Source organism: Aulonocara sp. 'chitande type north' Nkhata Bay, linkage group LG12, assembly GCF_057382095.1.
Source record: "Aulonocara sp. 'chitande type north' Nkhata Bay isolate Kocher_YH1m ecotype deep benthic linkage group LG12, A_spYH_male_GT1.1, whole genome shotgun sequence".
Lineage (NCBI taxonomy): Eukaryota > Metazoa > Chordata > Actinopteri > Cichliformes > Cichlidae > Aulonocara > Aulonocara sp. 'chitande type north' Nkhata Bay.
In genome coordinates, this window is record NC_141355.1 from 27,641,088 (window position 1) to 27,658,643 (window position 17,556).

Consider the following 17,556-nt stretch of genomic DNA (forward strand, 5'->3'; position numbering starts at 1 on the left):
TTATTTATTTTTTATTAAAACCCACAAGCAAGCGAAATTTCTGAAACCAAAAGCCCCCAAATTAACTAGTTGGGAGTATTTTTTAAACCAGCTGAGGAACTGGAGCTTGTTCAGTGTAAACCCAAATGAAGCATTTAACAACAGCCTGCTGAACACATACAAGTCAAACCATGACACAGTTGCTTTTTTTCACCCTCCTTTTATTATCATGTATAGAAAGTTACATGCGTTTGCTTGTCGTCTTGTGTACAATGTTTCCAAGAGTCAGTGTCTACAAGGAGAAGAACAAAATGCATTAAATACCAGCTAGTTAATCAACAAGGAAGACTTTAAAGAAAAGAAAGTCAGAAAAACTACTTACTGAAACGAGTGTGTTTGCATCCACCAGTTCCGTGACAGACAGAATGTTCTTCAGGGTGGTCTTCAGCTTATTGCCTTCACGCTGAACCACTCCCTTCAACAAGCATGATAAATGAAGATTAGGCTCAGTGATCAACTATAACATTTAATGCAGACCAAATGCGTTATAAGTGTTTTAGTTGTCATAATTGTGTTTCCTGTAGAATTAAGTTAAGTATCTTGGCTTACCTTGACTTTCTCTCCAGTGGGTGACAGTAGTTCAGCCTCCTGTCCGATAGTGAAATTGCTGACGATGGCATTTGCGCCAGTTGTGAATGTCATTTTGAAGGTGTCACCATTCTCCTCGATCTCAGAGGTGCTCTTAAGATCTTTGATTTTCTGAATGATGAATGATCTCATCAGACAAACCTGTGGCAGAAAGCAAAAAGTTTGGAAAGCATTGGTCAGATAAATTGTTATTTCAGTTCATTCAGTGCAGGAAGCTTATTAGTTTTGCACAACTCTTACCAACAGCCTTCATGAAAGGCTCGAAGTTCTCCCGAGACTCAAGCTGGTATTTTCCAGAGAAAGACATGTTGGCAGGCAGTGAAGGTAAAGAAAGTATCTGCCTCTTTTATATTCTCAAGCTACAGCGGATCAATCTTTAACCTCAGGTGCCTGAAATTAAGGAAAGTCCCTACTTCACTACTTCCAGCTTGCTCGCAAAAGATGGGCGGGCAGAGAGATAAAAGACAAAAGTCTTCAGCATGCTGTGTTTATTTGTTTACTGCTTTGTTGCATGCTCTGTGCCCTTCTATGCATGCCCATAGAAGGACACAGAGAACCAAAGTGGACTGACTGCAAAGTTAACCGAAACAAAATTGGATCAAAGGTGAACAGCCTATGAGATAATAGTCCCAACTGTTGCAACAGGGATATTGTGTCACCAGAGTTGCCACAAAAACACACACACACCATCATGTGGGGATCATTTGAATTTGCCAGAGATACTTTGGAGGATTATCTGAAAGATAAAGACTCTTGTGGGCTTTGTATATTTGTTTGCCAAACACAATGCCCTAATACGGTTCAAGCTGTCTTATAAGGAAAAGTATTTGGAAGGTTTGAAATACTGTAATTTTACACACAAGACTTAATCAGGTCAGGGAAAACGACAGCACTTTATACTCTCTTCAAACTTTATTTCAACATGCAGATAACAGGATGACCACAACAAGTATTCACCCCTAATTTCATACATAAAAATAGGCTATATTGACAAAGGCACTCTACAGAAGTACTGCAGGGGAAAAGAGCAAAACCAGCATCATGACAACAAACATAAAAACACAACTATGTGAACTACAAGTCCCATTTAATCCCTACAGCTCGAGAGCTTGCAGTGAGACCTTGACGTCAAGAGCAGCTCATTGGTGGACTCGATGAGGAGAACTGTGGCCAGCCAAATGCAGGAGCCTGAGGATGATGTCACCGGGGTCGCTGCCATTGAACTGGCTGGTTTGTTCATCTCCTTCCTCCTCGATAAGGCAGGATTGATCTGTGGTGCAGCTCTCTGAGGCAGGGTTAAGAACAAATCAGAAGGAGTTATTACCAAAAATGGTCATCGTCTACACTTTATGATCTGTTGTTATCAGTCTTTGTGACCTGTATTCATGGACCCTTAAAGAGCAGGGTAGGGTAAATTAGGTAAATCATCATGACCAAAGTAGTATACTAAAGCATGCAGAGCTCTATTAGGAATAAGATTTATAATTCTTGCATTATTCCTTACATTATATAAAACAACAAAAAAACAACAATGATTACAACTTCAGGTTTGGATGAAAGTCATCATGTTTACACTAGAGAATCTTTGACTTCTGCAGGTTTAGCTATGCTGAACCTTGGACCGGAATAGAGACTGCACAATTTCATGAATCAATCAAGTGCTTGTACCTGATAACCCCCACTAAAGTTTTTCAATGTTATAGCACTTTATAATTGTACTTCACTACATTTTAGAGGAAAATTTATACTTTTTACTTCATGTTGTTTACTCTAGATACTGTGCCTTTATCAAGTCAGATGTAATTAGCTTATAAAATAGGATGTATGCTTACACAGAACAAGCCACCCAGCTGTAAATATAATAATTACAATCCGCTTGACTGATCAGCTTAAACTATAAACTTTGCTGTCTTGTACTTTAAGCAAATATTGCTAATATAGTACTTCTCTGCTATTTGCTTTAGTTTGCAGGATTATTCTGCAAATAGTAGTGGTATTAATTACTTCAATAAAGGACTAAAATACTCCTTTTACTACTGCTTATATTTACATCAGGATTTTCTGACCTGCATCACAGCAGAGTCCTGAAGCAGCACAGCGTCCTCCTTCAGAACCACAGGGTCGTCCTCCTGCCTGGCAGGGGGTGAGCAGGTAGTTCTCCTCCACACAGTGAGCTGTTTCCGGGGAGCCGAGCAGGCAACCAAGACCTTCCCCGCAGCAGATACTTGGCCCGAAGCAGCGGCCTCTGTCTCCGGGGCCACACGACATGCACTAGAGGTTGAAACAGATGATTATTTTTGGTGTTGCTTTGAACGTCACCATAATTTACTACCTTATAAAGCATTTTTAGGCTTTCTCAGTTTGTATTTTCTTTCTGATGGTTTTGGCCCCTGACCCAAGTTTTTCACATGCATGTCACCTAAATCTCTCTTTAGGCTTTGCATTATCTGAATAAATGAATGAAGAGAAACATGTGCCAGTTTGCTAATAATATTGTCAGAAGCTTCAAAAGCTGCAAAGTTAAAGACCTATTGACTGACTGATTGAGCTTACCTTGCGCAGTGGTGCATCCATTATGGACCTTTTTCCTCCGATAGGGCAGTTGGAGATGTAACACGCTGAACATACAGACAGGAGAAAAAGCAGGCACACAGACACAGCAGCTCCGGTCATTTCTGCTAAGAATGGAAGAGAAAAACAGAGAAAAAAACACTTAGTAAGGCTGACCACAAAATCCACGCTTCACGGAGAGCAAATGTACACACTTGTTAGCTCAAGTTCCTCTTTAGGTTGCTCTTGGATGACTGCTGACTTCTCTGTCTCATACGGTGTTGCTGGTGTGTCTTATATACTTCCAAAGCACCTTTTGAGAGTGACACAGAAACTTAAAAGCCACTTAGAAATCCTTAATGAGGCCTTTTTAATCACCTTAGCAGATGAAGCTGACCACTGTGTGGGCCAGGTCAAAGGGCCTGGTAATTGTGTGGCCTGGTTTGCTTCTTCCTATTGGAGATCATTAGTTAAGGGCTCCTGCTGCGTGACCGTGCATGTTAGAGATGTTAGGAAAGTCAGAGAGGTCAAGAAGAGCAGGCAGCGATGAAATTATTCAAAGCAGGACGGGACAAGAGGGTAGCACCAGTTTAATTTTTTTTTAAAGAACAAAAAAAAGTTAATTTTAAGGATTCAACTTTTTATTACTACCCCTGGGAGGTCAGGAGAGAGTGAAAAAGCTGGTTTTAAAGGTTGACAGAACATTTCTGGCCTGCTGAGCCACCATGTCGGTAAGCAATGCTTCTTGCAGAGCTTGTAAACAAACTCGACAACAAAGCAAGAAACACACATACCCACAAACGTATATACACACATATGCACACCTGAAAATTTCCCTTTCTATTAATAAAGTCCTTAATTCCTCAGAGGAATTGATGCACACATTGTCCAGGGCCGAGGTTAATTGGTCTCATGAGCTAATTAACACAGCTAATGATTGGCCACATCTCATAAAAGACAGTTTCACCGTTTCAATGATATGAGCTCAATTACTGCAGCTCCCTCCTGATTTACTAACTGCCACCTCATCTCAATTAAAAAGCGGCTAGCATCGTCATTGTTCAAAAACTTCTGTGCCAACAGAGACGCGTGGGATGTTAATTTACTCAGATTTCACAACCAGAGACAGGTAGCTACAAACGCTATATGATGACAAACAGGACAATAAAGTGGCACTGTAGACAGATAGGCCACTCCTGCCTCCTAGTGGCTGTGCTGACGCATGTCATCTATTTGTACATTTTTCATTGCTGCTGTTTCCATCTGCCACGTGTTTTGTGGGAAGTGGAGAAAATAATGGGAAAACTGATTAAGGTGATCCTGCAATTGATTACCAGAGCAACACACACAATGCATGAAAAAATACAATTTCAAAAGAAAAAAGAAAATAAAACACATCATGTCTCACATGTTTTTTCTCCTGTAATGTGATATATTACACATTGCAGTGTCTCCCTGGCAATCTGTGATGAACATGTACATAACAATCAAGAACCTTTGACAATATTTATTTCATAAGCTCAAGAAATGTTCTATTTTATCTATTTAAAAAAAGATACTTATTTGCTTATAAATATGAAAACAGCCAGTTTTAAGATACATCTCATTGAGCTGGATTAATGGAAAGCATTGCTATCTTCCATCATGATATGTCACTTTGCAGCTATTAAACCTAGAAATTGTGCTGTTTTCAAGTGAAACATCAGCACCCTCCTCCCCACATTCCTCCAAAGGCTATGCAAATCCCTATTTCATAGAGAAATAGAGATGTCTATCTAGTGTTTCCTTATTTTTCTGCAGGAAGGCACTAGGCTTGTTGACTTCCTCTCCCCTCCCTTCCTTCCTTCTCTCCGAAGGTACTCATCTGAAAAATGAGAACAAAGTGATTGTTCCTGTTCTCTTTCTTAAGTCAGTTCAAATGCTATCCGTGGACAGGCGGCTCATTGTCAGGAGAGTTGCAGTGCGAGCAGGAGGGAGAGAAGAGAGGCACAGGTACAGCAGCAGCTACTGCAGCAGCACTTCAGCCCCAGCATCACAGAGAAAATACACACACACACACACACACACTCTGCTACACTCAACTGGTAAGTTACACACGCAGACATATGCTGCAACCGCACACAGCACACACTTACATGGCACTGACTGGCACATGAGGAGGGGCTTCGGGTCTAATGGATTGTTTGGAATGCGTGGTGTGGCGAGGACAGGCTGGGGTCTCTGCACAGAGCAACTTAACTAAGAGTAGTGAAGAGGATAAAAGAGCAGGACAATGTCCAGGAGAGACCCAAAACTTCAGCAGGCGTCTAGGGCTCTTTGAAAATCCTGGAAAGAGGCAGAAAAATCCAGTTTTTGCATTTGGCATCTTGTTGTTGTTGTTGTTTTTTTTATTCCTGTAGATTGATTTTTATGAATTTCCATCCATGTATCTGAGAAAGGGAAATTTACTGGTAGAAATGTGTCATTTTAATGTTTTTCCAGAAGTAAAATGCTAATTATTTGTTGAGGTGGATTTAAATGTCAAAGTTTCACTGGTTTTCATTTCATCGTCACATTAGCTTTTATGACGTTTGTGTTGTAAGAATGCATGCAAAGCTGGATGCAGATGTTGAGCTGAAATACTTAGAAAGCTGATCCTTGATTTGAGATCAACATTTGCTTTCAATTCATCAGTTAAAATGTTTGTCAAGCAAAAATGCCAAAATGTGATGGAATTACAACCTCCACATTACGAGCTTTTGCTATTTTTTTCTTTGACTTGCGTTACTACAATTTTTTTAGTTTTTGCCAGAAAAAATGAGAAAATGTAAGACGTCTCCTTAAATTTCTGGAAACTGTAGCAGGTGTTTTCTTAAAATTTGATACTCATAAATTGAAGCCTTGGGTATTTTTAAAATGTTTACATTTTAAAAGCCAACAGGTATGTAACCTGTGACAGACATGAAGTGGAAACTGTAGTCATGCAAGCAGTGGACTGGTACAGGTCTCAGCAGTTTCTCACTGATAAGCACTACAGTGTTAACAGGAATAGAATTAATCTGCACCACTATTTTAAATGTCATGCAGAAGTAAGATAGTTCCCCTCTGACTATCTTCATCTTTACATCCATTACAATCATCTATTCTATATTTCTATATCATACAGATGCAAACTGCAGTTTTGTGATTTTGCTTAAGTGAACTCCAGTAAAGTTTTGGCTATCAGTCCAAAAAAGAAAAAGAAAAAAAAGAAGGATGAAGAGCACAGAGAAAAAGAGATGGAGAAGCGAAAAGGGGCCAGGAGGTAGAGGCGAACTTCTCACAGATAACTTCCTAATTTCAGACAAGGAGAAGATCTGTGAGAAACGAAGAAGTGAAAGGTTTCAGGTTGAAACCTGAAAGGTGTGGGTGTCAACGCCACACCGTGCATGCGTGTGTGTGTCCGCTTGCATTCCTTTCCTCAGGAATCTTCAGAGAAGTGGTTTCATGTCATAAATAGAAACAGGACACAGTTTCATTTGATGCACTTTTGTCAAGTCTTTCTCCAAATGTTACAACTGGAAATATATGTAAGCAGTGGTGGAAAGTAAACACATGCAAGAACTGAACTTGAAAGCAAATGTAAGGTATTTATAGTTTATTTACTTCCTTATTTGTATAGATTTTATTTGACAGCTACTTGCTATTTTTCAAATTAAGAATTAAAATAAATGCATATGATGGAAAGTATATTACTGATTTTCAAACCAGTCATTCACAGTGTATTATTTTGCAAAATGGCAATGCCCCTCATAGATATGAGTTCCTGCTTAAGATTTCTGAGGTTTAACCAGCTTGTTTTTGCACCACGTTGTTTTTTGCTAAATCCTTTCTTCACCTTTATGATGTTTTCCCCCATCAATGTCAAGAAAGCATGATAAGATGGATGCATTTTTTGTGTAGTCAGTAGCAGTTATTTCTGATTGTGTCATTCTTATAAAGAGTGTATAAAGAGTCCCATTAAATACGTGTTAATGTGTGAAACATTTAAAACTAGTGGATACTGGGGACAAATGTAATATATATTTTTTAAAAACATTTTCCTCACAGGCTAATTGAAATACACTTGTCATCTCCTGATAAACAAAACACAAATGTGCACCAACTAATAGTACAACTGATATCTTGTCAATAATGGGAACAGGGCTAAAATACCTATTTTAATGCAAGAAACCAGAGTTTTACAACTGAGCCCTTGATGGGGGAAATAGTAACAGAAGAGGGTGGAAAATGTAACACTGAAAAAATACATCATACTAACTGGGTAAATCTCAAACAGAAGCAATCTTCAAAGTAATCACCTTACTAACTAAAAATGTTCAGCCTTTGTACTTTCAAATTTATTTTGATATCAGGCAATCTGTGCATTCAAGGCAAACATCTCTTTTGATTTTCCCAGCAACATTGGCGACTATTCCAGAACCAACTAGATTTTGATTCTGTGAACTGAGTTAAAAGTACATTTAACTCAAATGCACAGACGATACGATGACAGAACAATTTCTAACCTGACATACATTAATAGACATCATAGATATTAATAGATCCTACCAATAATAACACAAAAGGATCATGTGAAGAACATATTAATATATTTATTTAAAAGGACCAGAAGTGAAATATATAAAAAATGTATGTGTATGATATAATGCATGACACATGTATTGCACAAACAAACTGACACTTTCTTTCTGTCAGTAGTTCGACTAATATTGTCATTTTAAATGTAGTTTAGTCAAATATTTCTATTTTCTCATCACCCTTGTCATCACCACAGACAGACATAGTGCCTGCAATTGTAAATGTTACAAGTATCACTGATGTCACACCAATGTTGCTGACTTGCATTCTACTGTGGTTGGCGACATTGATATTAGTACTGGTTGTTCGTGTTAGTTTCTAAGATATAGCGAGGACAGAACAGATGCAAGTCTAAATGCACATTATTTGAAGGCAGCAGAAGAAAATACATGTAATCACTCGAAGATGGTTCTGGTTTCAGGACTTGCTTCGTGTTACTGTTACTCTTCTTTAAACCAGTCAATTCCTGACTTTTACTCTTGTAAATTCCTGAAAGAAAATTCATTTTATACTGGATAAAGTATTGGGATAGTTTTTGATGCTTCAGTTTTTCTGTGTGATTATGATGAAACTGTCAGGCTCACTCAAAAGTTAAAAGGAAAACTTCAAAGATCCACATTTTATATGAAGAACTAAAAAGCCCTTTATTTTTATGTCATGTCTTGCTTGCCTTCTGCATCATCAAGTGAGCTTTGTAAGCTCACAAGTAGTTTTAACAGACTCCCTCTAGTAAAAGATTTGATTAAATACTTTCTTCCCTGTTGTTACTGGAGATATTTAACAACTTCTTTTCCTTTTTCATGCAGAAAGAAGATGGAAAAAGATAGAGTAAGCATCTCACCGCGAAGAAGTCCTCCCCTCCGAGAAGAGCTAAGACAAACATCTCAGCGCAGTTTCTACCTAAGCCCAGCTCCGCTCTTTATTCAGCCCCCCAAATTTTCTCCAGCTAGATATCCCAGCATATCACCCACCAGAGATGCCTACAGAGCTTTTAGTCCACCTCTTTTCTTTCCCATGCTTGGCCCCAGTTACACCCTCAAAGAAGGATCCCAAAAACGCAAAAGGACTCCCTTAAAAGTAGATGGCCATGAGGGAGGTGAATCTCCTGAGAAGGAGGCAGAAGAGGCAGAAGAAAGCCGCAGTAAGAAGACAGTGGACCTGCCACACATTCCCTTTTCCCTCCCACCTCGTCCGTTTCCGTCTCCATCTCCAAAACCCATCCCTGGCATGATCGAGCTCAACAGCCTGCAGCTTCAACACAGACCTCCAGATGTGAATTTTCCTGTGCAGGTAAAACAGGAGCCACTCAGTCCTTCCCCCATCTGGCCACCCTCTCCTCTGCTTCTTCACCCGCCCTACTTCCCACCTCTCCACCACAGCCTTCTCCCTTACCCCTTCTTTATGCCTGGCCCTATCATGCACCACCCCCCTGGTGGTTTCTACCCCAGAGAGGACCTCCGCCCCAGTCATAGCGCCCGTGAAGGAGCTCCTCGAAGTGGTACGAGCAGCGCTGAGAAGCTCGGTCTCAATGTTCACGTAGATGACAGCTACTATGTGGACGTTGGCGGAGACCAGAAGAGATGGAAGTGTCGAATGTGTGAGAAGTCCTACACATCCAAGTATAACCTGGTCACACACATCCTGGGTCACAACGGCATCAAACCACACGGATGTCACCTGTGTGGGAAGCTATTTAAGCAGCTGAGCCACCTGCATACACACCTACTCACACACCAGGGAATGAGGCCCCACAAGTGCCAGGTGTGCCACAAGGCCTTCACCCAGACCAGCCACCTGAAGAGACACATGATGCAGCACAGTGACGTGAAGCCATACAGGTAAATTTTTTTTACATACAATATGTCAAAGAGGTAGCCATCGTGATGTTGAGTATCTTGGCAGTCACCATCTTGGTGTTCTGAAGCTGGAGGTAATGAATAAGGGGTGAAACCAAACAGATGTCGATCGCAAGCTAACCCAAATCACCTTAGCAGTTGAGTTCCCTTCCCCTTAGACTTCCATACAGTTGGACTATTTGTCAGCCTGTGGAGTGGCCTCCTGTGTAGAATTAGGCTTATAATCTACTTTTTACCAGCTTTACACCAGTTTTACTTTCATTTCCACTCATTCCAATATATTGCATAGAGTTTCTGCTGTTTAATGCCTAGATTTCCTGCTCATTCACACTTTTTCTGCACCTCCAGCTGCAGTGTGTGTGGTCGAGGTTTCGCTTATCCCAGCGAGCTTCGAGCCCACGAGCTGAAGCATGAAAAAGGTCAAGAGAATGTATGTGTGGAGTGTGGTCTAGACTTCCCCACACTGGCACAGCTAAAGAGGCACCTGACCGTCCACCGAGGTCCCACATTGTACAGGTGAGCTCATTTCCTTCCTTTCATATTCTTATGTTCATATTCTTGTTATTGTTTAAAGTAAGCAGTTAGTTGGCTTAGCACAGCAGCTCAAGCTCCACCCATTGGGGACATCCACTAATTCTTTCCAAGAAATAGATTTTTTTTTTTTTTAATTTTAAATGAGGCTAACCTCTTGCTGGCTATGGCCTCAGATTTTCTGCGCAATATTAATTATTCGTGGAACTCCTGGCACAAAAGTGTATTTTTATATATGCATTTCCCACATTGTTGAGACATTCCAGCAGGCTAACTGCAAATGTTGGTTGCTGTGTGTGCAGGTGTACAGAGTGCCAGAAGACTTTCCAGTATCCCAGTCAGCTTCAGAACCACATGATGAAACACAAAGACATCAGACCGTATATCTGCAGTGAGTGTGGGATGGAGTTCATCCAGTCGCACCACCTGAAACAGCACACGCTCACTCATAAAGTAGGTGGTTTATGAGGATTAAAAAATGAAATTTGAAAGTTTTTTTTCTCTCTTGTTTTTTAATGGCATCCAAGAATTATCAGCTTGCCCAGTTTACATTTTGGATAGTAAAAATGTCAGCCATGAAGCAGTTTCCTCTTGAATTTTGACTGAAGCTACTTTTAACTGCTTAACATCCAGTTTTTATTCTTTAGTAGCATTAGAGTTTAGACAAACCACCTTTATACACGTCCTGTATTAGCATGCCCAAGCTCTAAAATGCACAACTTATTGTTTATACCATTATATTTACAACTGTAGCAGCGATAGTTTCATCAAATAGATATTTTATATTTCGTAAATAAATGTAAATGCATTTCCACTGGCACTGCCTGGCATATTTGTTATCAGGGGACGATCTGGCCTCTCTAAAGCAAACCAGAAGAATGACTCGTCTTTCTCACACCACTACTTCCACGTTATCTTGTTCTTCAGGGGGTGAAGGAGCACAAGTGTCGCATCTGTGGTCGTGAATTCACCCTGTTGGCCAACATGAAGCGTCACGTCCTCATCCACACCAACATTCGGGCCTACCAGTGCCACATGTGCTTTAAGAGTTTCGTCCAGAAACAGACTCTAAAGGCTCACATGATCGTCCACTCGGACATCAAGCCCTATAAATGCAAGGTTGGTCGAGTTTGGCATGTGAGATGTGGCTCTTTCTTTTGGCCTTCTGTACAGCAAATTTCCCAAAGGTTCACGTGTTCGAATGACAAAGCACGTTAGTGGCCTCAGTAAGTATGACTCATGTCTGCGCTGTCAGGTGATCTCATTATGGAGTGACAAAGTCCATAGGAGAAGAAGAATATAAATTTGTAATTTAACTTACATGACATGACATCTCCCTGGCCTGTCAAAACCTGCTCTGTATTCAGTTAGTAACTGGAGGTGTTGGAGGTCAGTATGGCACATTTTGTGTCCATATGTGCGTCCATGAAGTCGGAATCAATTATTTCATTTAAATGAGATTTTTTAATTATAGAGATACTCTTATTTTTTCCTGAAGTATAGAAAAATTACCCACAGAAAAAAGTCACTCCCCTCAGCAGGAAAACCACAGAACTGGCAACCCAAGTGAAGACAGGATTATCAGTATGACAAAAAACTAGCCCTTTCCTGCCCTATCACAACAAAATCGAGCCACAGTGTTTCTACACCATATGACTGAGCTAGTTTCCAGCAGTGTTCCTCTAAAGGGCAAACTGGTAAAAGTGTAACATCACATTTGTAGGATATCATTATGAAATTGCTGTTAGCAATCACTAAACCACAGTTTAAGCCTCCAACAAAAAGAGAAAATGAAGCAAAACAGTTTGCCAGGTATGTCTGAAAGCAGTAAAATCCATCTACTGTGACTTATAAAGTTTAATATTTATCTTATCACACTGAAATGTAATCCCATGTAGCAAAGGGCTTGATGTGGAACATTTTTGGGGGGTAGAGTGAGGATAGCTATTTCCACTCTTCTTGCTAAGCTAAGTTAATGAGCTAGACACGTGTGTAATGGACAAAATGTTATTTTATTATTACATTTACAGCAATACACAAATCATGACATCATAAATGGGCCTTAAAAACATAAAACAGCTGTTAGAAAAATGCAAGCTGTAAAACATATATATTTATTTACATATGAAGCAAATACATACTTTCACTGGTAATCAGTAGAAGGCACGAACTGTAGTAAGATGAGAAGCAGCAGGTCATTGTTAGCTACAGGTCTGGTTGCTATTTCAGTTTCATTTTATGCCTTTAATACTCAGTTATTTTACTATAAGGAGTAAATAAAGGCATCTAAAATGCAAGTGTCTCCCTTTTTGCAAGCTACACAAACCAAGTCTTGATAATCACAGCCAGGAACTAGGCTTGTAATTTGTAGTGGCAGCTGCTGTTAAAGAATTTGTCTGTTTTGACCTTGGTTTTTGGTACAACTTGAGGACTGAGACGATGACCAGATAGCAGAGAGGCTTATGGGAGTGGGAGCCTCCTTGTCCATAGGAAGGATATCGCCGCACAAACTGCCTCTCTAACAATGGCCCGTTGGCCTCCCCGGAGAACAAGCCCCGCAAATAGATTTCATCTCGCTTTCTCTGCTGCTGGAGGCAGCTTCCTGTTTTCTCACGGTCCTCTTGGACAGTTTACAGTCCCTCTCTCCTCCTGAAGGAAAGGACCACCCTTATAAAAAAGAATGCAGAGGAAGGACAGCACAGGAGTTGCCCTTCCCTGTTCTCCTCCTGGCCCTGTCTCAGTGTTGCTTCCTCTCTCTCTCTGTCTTTTTCTTTCTGTTTTTCTTGTGTGTGTGTGTCCTTGCTTGTGTGTGAGGGGGGAAGACAGAGAGGAAATGAGGAAAATAACTATAGAAGGAGGGAGAAAGAATGTGTGTATGTATGCATGTCTGAAAGACTTCGCATTCATTCATGATTACGTGTAAACTCTGCAACTCAGCATCTGAGAAAATTAGTCATCTAACAAAGGAGATCTGGTAGAGAGAAAAATAACAGGTAATTAGGGCTTGCCTGTTATTGTTGGATGTGGACACAGTGTTTACTCACTGATGAAAAGCTAGAGTATCACCTTTAATACTCGATTCTTACACTTTGAATTTGAATCTGAGAAATATGCTTTGTTTTTAATCACTCCATTCATCTGACCACTGCAGCTGTTACAAATGAGCTTAAAATATTATTTTTATTGCAGATAGTTTATAAGGTTTGTAAGGTATTAATGCTTGTGTGTGTTTATATTATTCAAATTGTAGCAAAAATTCGAATTCAGAATTTTACATTGTATTGATAACATGTAAATTTTAATACAAAAATATCTTGGCCTTTTCACTTTTCAAGCCAGAAAATTGGCAACTGGATGGGTTGTTAACATAATATTCACTTATTTTTTTTAATGACTTGAAATAAAAGCAAGAGATTAAAATGTACTTACCTGAGAAACCTTGCGAATGATTCAGGATGCATAGCCTATGCATCACTGTTAATAATGTGTCAAATTAAACCCGAGGTCTTAATGAGTTCCTAATATCTGGACATGTATTCTCTCTCTTCTCTTTCAGCTTTGTGGGAAAGAATTCAACAGGATGCACAACCTAATGGGCCACATGCATCTCCACTCAGACAGCAAACCCTTCAAATGCCTATACTGCCAGAGCAAGTTCACACTGAAGGGGAACCTCACCAGACATATGAAGGTTAAACATGGTGTCATGGACAGAGGCCTGGATGAGAGACGTAAGTGTGCACACACTGCTGATGATGTATATTGTTTATGTATTTTAGTAAAATTTGTTGTGAAATGTAACTTTTTTTTCTCCCTGTGATTTCAGTATTTAGGCAAAGAGGGCGTTTCTGTCTGACCACCCCGATGGACCTCCTCACCCACTTTAGCCAAGAGGAACCGTTTGACCTCTCCCAGAAACCCCCGGGTCTGCCCAGCCTCCGTCTCTCCCAGTCTGATGGTGAGAGCGTCCCGGGAAGCTCCTGTCAGGAGGAGGAGGATGAGGAGAGTTTGTACAGGAGCCAGTACAGCCCTGAAGTAGACCACCACGAGGAAGCAGGTGCTCAGTACATCCCTGAGCTGGAGGAAAGAAGGCAGGGATCCCCTGGTGAACCGAGGGAAGGCAAGAGACAGAAACAGCAGAAGTACCAGGAAAGTTTAGAGGATGAGACGTTTGAGAGGGAGTCAGTAGCAGAAGGTCAATCTAAAGTTCCCAGAGGTAACAAGGTGCAGCTATTGGAGTCCGAGACATCCTATGAATCAGATGCAGAATTAGGTGAGCAGGTGTGCCGCCAAAAAATGGTCCGTAGACAGTCATATGAATATGACTCAGAAGAAGAAGAAGCACATCAGCTAGAGCTAGATGAACCAAAACAAAGAAAAGAAAAGTTGGATAACTTTCACAAGGCCATCGATGTGGAAGAGACAAACAAATACGAGCGCATTGCTCAAAGAGTTTACGGGTCAAACGGTGAAGAAGACAAACATGAAGAAAAGTGAGTCAAAGACTCAGAAGATAATTAAATGTGTAGCATTGTTTCTTGTTTAAAACTAAGTGGTTGTTTTGGAGGGCAACGACAATATGCATGCTTCCAAACATCTCTGATTAGGGAAGGGTGGTGAGTAGCAGCGAATGAACTTGTTGTTTATTACCAGAGCAAAAAAATCAAGAATAACTACAAGCTGTGAAGAATATTGCATGTAAAAAACATATCAAATTATCATTAATAGTGACTGACAGAAGCTTTGGCTGGAAACGTGCGATGTAAATAAAATGCAAACAGATATTTAATGTTTTAGTTTTTTACAAATCATTTTGAAATGTTGCTTAAATATGTAACTCTGGTTTGACTCAGAATCTAATCTGTGATATTAAAATTTTAAGTGTTACTGATCACACCATTGTACATGCTCTACTCTTGTTTGTGTGATATTGTTCTAAAAGTCAGCAAAAAACTGGATGAAAAATGTTTTTGACAGACACAATTGAAAAAAAAAGCTAAAATGATTTTGTTTTTTTACATTCTATGTCTCGATTGTTTTTTATGCACATGCTCTTTTTTGGAGATATTTCTGTGTTTTATTGCAATGTTGGTGATCTGAATATGATTCTGATGAATAAATACTGAAATAAAAGCTTGAATACACAAACTTGATGCTTTTTCTCACTAAATGCCTTATAAACATCGCTGCAAATGTCTTTACAGCATATGAGCCTAGATGCTAAATTTCGATTCTCTCCGTCTCGCACATACCGAGCGAGAAATGATTGCTGCGAGTTTCAGAAAGCTTGCCTCTATCCTCCTGCTTCTCTTTCAAAGCAGAGGAAGAGGAAGAGAAAACACCTCTCCCCTTCTCTCTTTTAGGTTGTGATCAAACAGCAGTGACGGACACAGTGGGTGTCCCAGACAAAGGCTTCATATGTCTGTATGACTCAGAATAAAGCATTGTTTCTCCTCGTTGCAGAAGTCTCACTGAAAATAGAAATACTACATGAAAAAATGTTGTACAATGCGCTGTGTGGGATAACTCGCACTTAAGATTGCTGGATTATAAAGAAATGAGCAAAATGTGACTATAAACATTACTTACTATGCTTCAGTCCACAGTATGTGCTGTGGGCTACATCTCATATAATCATGCCAGTTCAGGTAAACAGTCATTTCTTGTCAGATGAAATGCAGAACAGCAGCTTCTCTATTTTGACCAGCGACGACCACCGTGTCCAAAAGAGCGAAACTGCAAACAGTTTGAGGAAGTTCTCACATCCTCCTCTTCTTTCCTTTCCTCACCTACATGTTTCAGTCCCAGCCACTTGCCTGAAGAGAAACCACAGAGAGTCGGCCGTATCACCATCTCCTGTTCACAGTTAGCTCCTCTTTATCTAATCTCCTCTGAAAAAGCATGTTGATCACGTTGAGTCCATCACTTTTTCGTGAACTGAAACTTGAGAGACAATGAGAAGCCAAAGATGAATCAGACACAGGGGAGAACAGGTAAATACGTCTCGGGTGGGAAAATGAATCTCGTGGTTAAAAACAAAAAAACAGCTCGAGCTCTGTGAAAACACTGACCATAAGCATCATGCCATCAGTGGTTACTCAGAGACATTCAAATCACACAACCTTTGTGCTATGCTCTATAAACTGAAGAAGAAAGTAGTTGACCAACAGGAATAACCCTCTAAACCAGGGATGGCAAACTCATTTTAGCTTGAGGGTCGCATTCAGCCTACTTCTGTTGCGGGCTGGAAGAGTGAAACTGCACTTCCTGTCAGTGTTCAGTGTTCACGTCTCAGTTTTTCTACAAGACAAATGTGTAAAATTATATAATAGAATTTAAGTGTTTTCGCAGGTCTTTGCAATCAGGGAACAAAGAAAATATTCATTCTAATTAACACACATAGAAAATTATTCAGGGCAGCGCTGTGGTCCGGCACTATCACCTCCCAGCAAGAAGGTCCTGAGTTTGACTCCACCACCAGGCCGGGGCCTTTCTGTGTGGACTTTGCATGTTTTTGTCTGGGTACTCTGGCTTCCTCTCACAGTCTGAAGGCATGCAGTTAGTGGGGTTAGGTCAATTTGTGATTCTAATGCACTCATAGGTGTGAATGTGAGTGCAAATGGTTATCTTTCTCTCTGTGTTAGCCAGGCTAACTGTCCAGGGTGGACACCGCCTCTCAGCCTATGGTAGTTGGGATAGGCTGCAGTGCTCCCCTCCCCCCATGACCCTGATAAGGATAATCCTATTCCCATTTTTCCAAAACGCTGCTTTACCCAAACCATACTGTAGGTTGTGCTAGGGTTGTCATCTGTCTTAAGTCCAATAAATTATTGTTATGATGTTTTCTGTTTCATAATACTGTGATTAAAAAGTTGAGTCAAGGACTGTTTCGGAAAACATTTTGTAACTCAAATGGCTGATAATGACAACAGTTTAAAAGTCTTGGAAAGAAAATTCAACTAAACTTGTGAAAAAATAGGAGTCACAACACTTGGCTGGAAAGTTGGGCTGTATATTACAGCGCGGTTCATGTCCTGCTATCCTGTTTCATCCGGAATGTATTTGAATACTGTTATATAAGCAGGCAAATTACAGCAAGCCGTTTTGGGTTTTTTTGTAGGTTTTTTTTACACAATAAATGTTTTCGAAATCATGCACATTCAAGAAGGAACTCAGGATGAGTTGATAACCAGACTGAGGATTGGTATCTTGTAACTTTTTATAATGTGGCTAAAATTGTTTCTCCTTTTAGAGATTCTTATAATTGTCTCATTGTGTAATGTACATTTATTTAATGTCTTAAATACAAATTAAATAAAATTCAGACTATCACGCTGCTCATCCTAGCTATCCTTATATGATAAATTTATCCATTATATTTTGCAGACACATA

At 40.0% G+C, this 17,556-nt stretch overlaps 2 protein-coding genes and 1 pseudogene across 7 annotated transcripts; 1 reads left to right on the forward strand and 2 right to left on the reverse strand.

The window, feature by feature from the left end:
* Positions 1–183: 183 nt before the first annotated feature.
* LOC147317612 (fatty acid-binding protein, liver-type-like) lies at positions 184–1,191 on the reverse strand (annotated as a pseudogene). Its single transcript, XR_015131866.1, has 4 exons — positions 868–1,191; positions 589–768; positions 362–454; positions 184–271 (listed from the first exon to the last, which is right to left on the reverse strand). The product of XR_015131866.1 is annotated as a fatty acid-binding protein, liver-type-like (transcript).
* A 329-nt stretch (positions 1,192–1,520) lies between these two features.
* LOC147317613 (isotocin-neurophysin IT 1) lies at positions 1,521–3,513 on the reverse strand. Of its 3 annotated transcripts, none has more exons than XM_086314750.1 (4): positions 3,393–3,513; positions 3,181–3,302; positions 2,694–2,898; positions 1,521–1,912 (listed from the first exon to the last, which is right to left on the reverse strand). In XM_086314750.1, the coding sequence occupies exons 2-4, from the start codon at positions 3,298–3,300 to the stop codon at positions 1,767–1,769; spliced, it is 471 nt and encodes a 156-aa protein (XP_086170876.1). In that variant the 5' UTR covers positions 3,301–3,302; positions 3,393–3,513; the 3' UTR covers positions 1,521–1,766. The 3 variants fall into 3 exon arrangements, with proteins under 3 accessions (XP_086170876.1, XP_086170877.1, XP_086170878.1); XM_086314751.1 differs by having other exon boundaries at positions 3,181–3,305; positions 3,393–3,512; XM_086314752.1 differs by lacking the exon at positions 3,393–3,513 and having other exon boundaries at positions 3,181–3,385.
* A 1,564-nt stretch (positions 3,514–5,077) lies between these two features.
* On the forward strand, positions 5,078–15,304 carry znf366 (zinc finger protein 366). 3 transcript variants are annotated; one of them, XM_086314744.1, is made up of 7 exons: positions 5,078–5,169; positions 8,583–9,614; positions 9,981–10,148; positions 10,466–10,616; positions 11,091–11,282; positions 13,720–13,894; positions 13,990–15,304. In XM_086314744.1, the coding sequence occupies exons 1-7, from the start codon at positions 5,096–5,098 to the stop codon at positions 14,658–14,660; spliced, it is 2,463 nt and encodes an 820-aa protein (XP_086170870.1). In that variant the 5' UTR covers positions 5,078–5,095; the 3' UTR covers positions 14,661–15,304. The 3 variants fall into 3 exon arrangements, with proteins under 3 accessions (XP_086170870.1, XP_086170871.1, XP_086170869.1); XM_086314745.1 differs by having other exon boundaries at positions 5,116–5,261; XM_086314743.1 differs by having other exon boundaries at positions 5,116–9,614.
* The last annotated feature ends 2,252 nt before the right edge of the window (positions 15,305–17,556 follow it).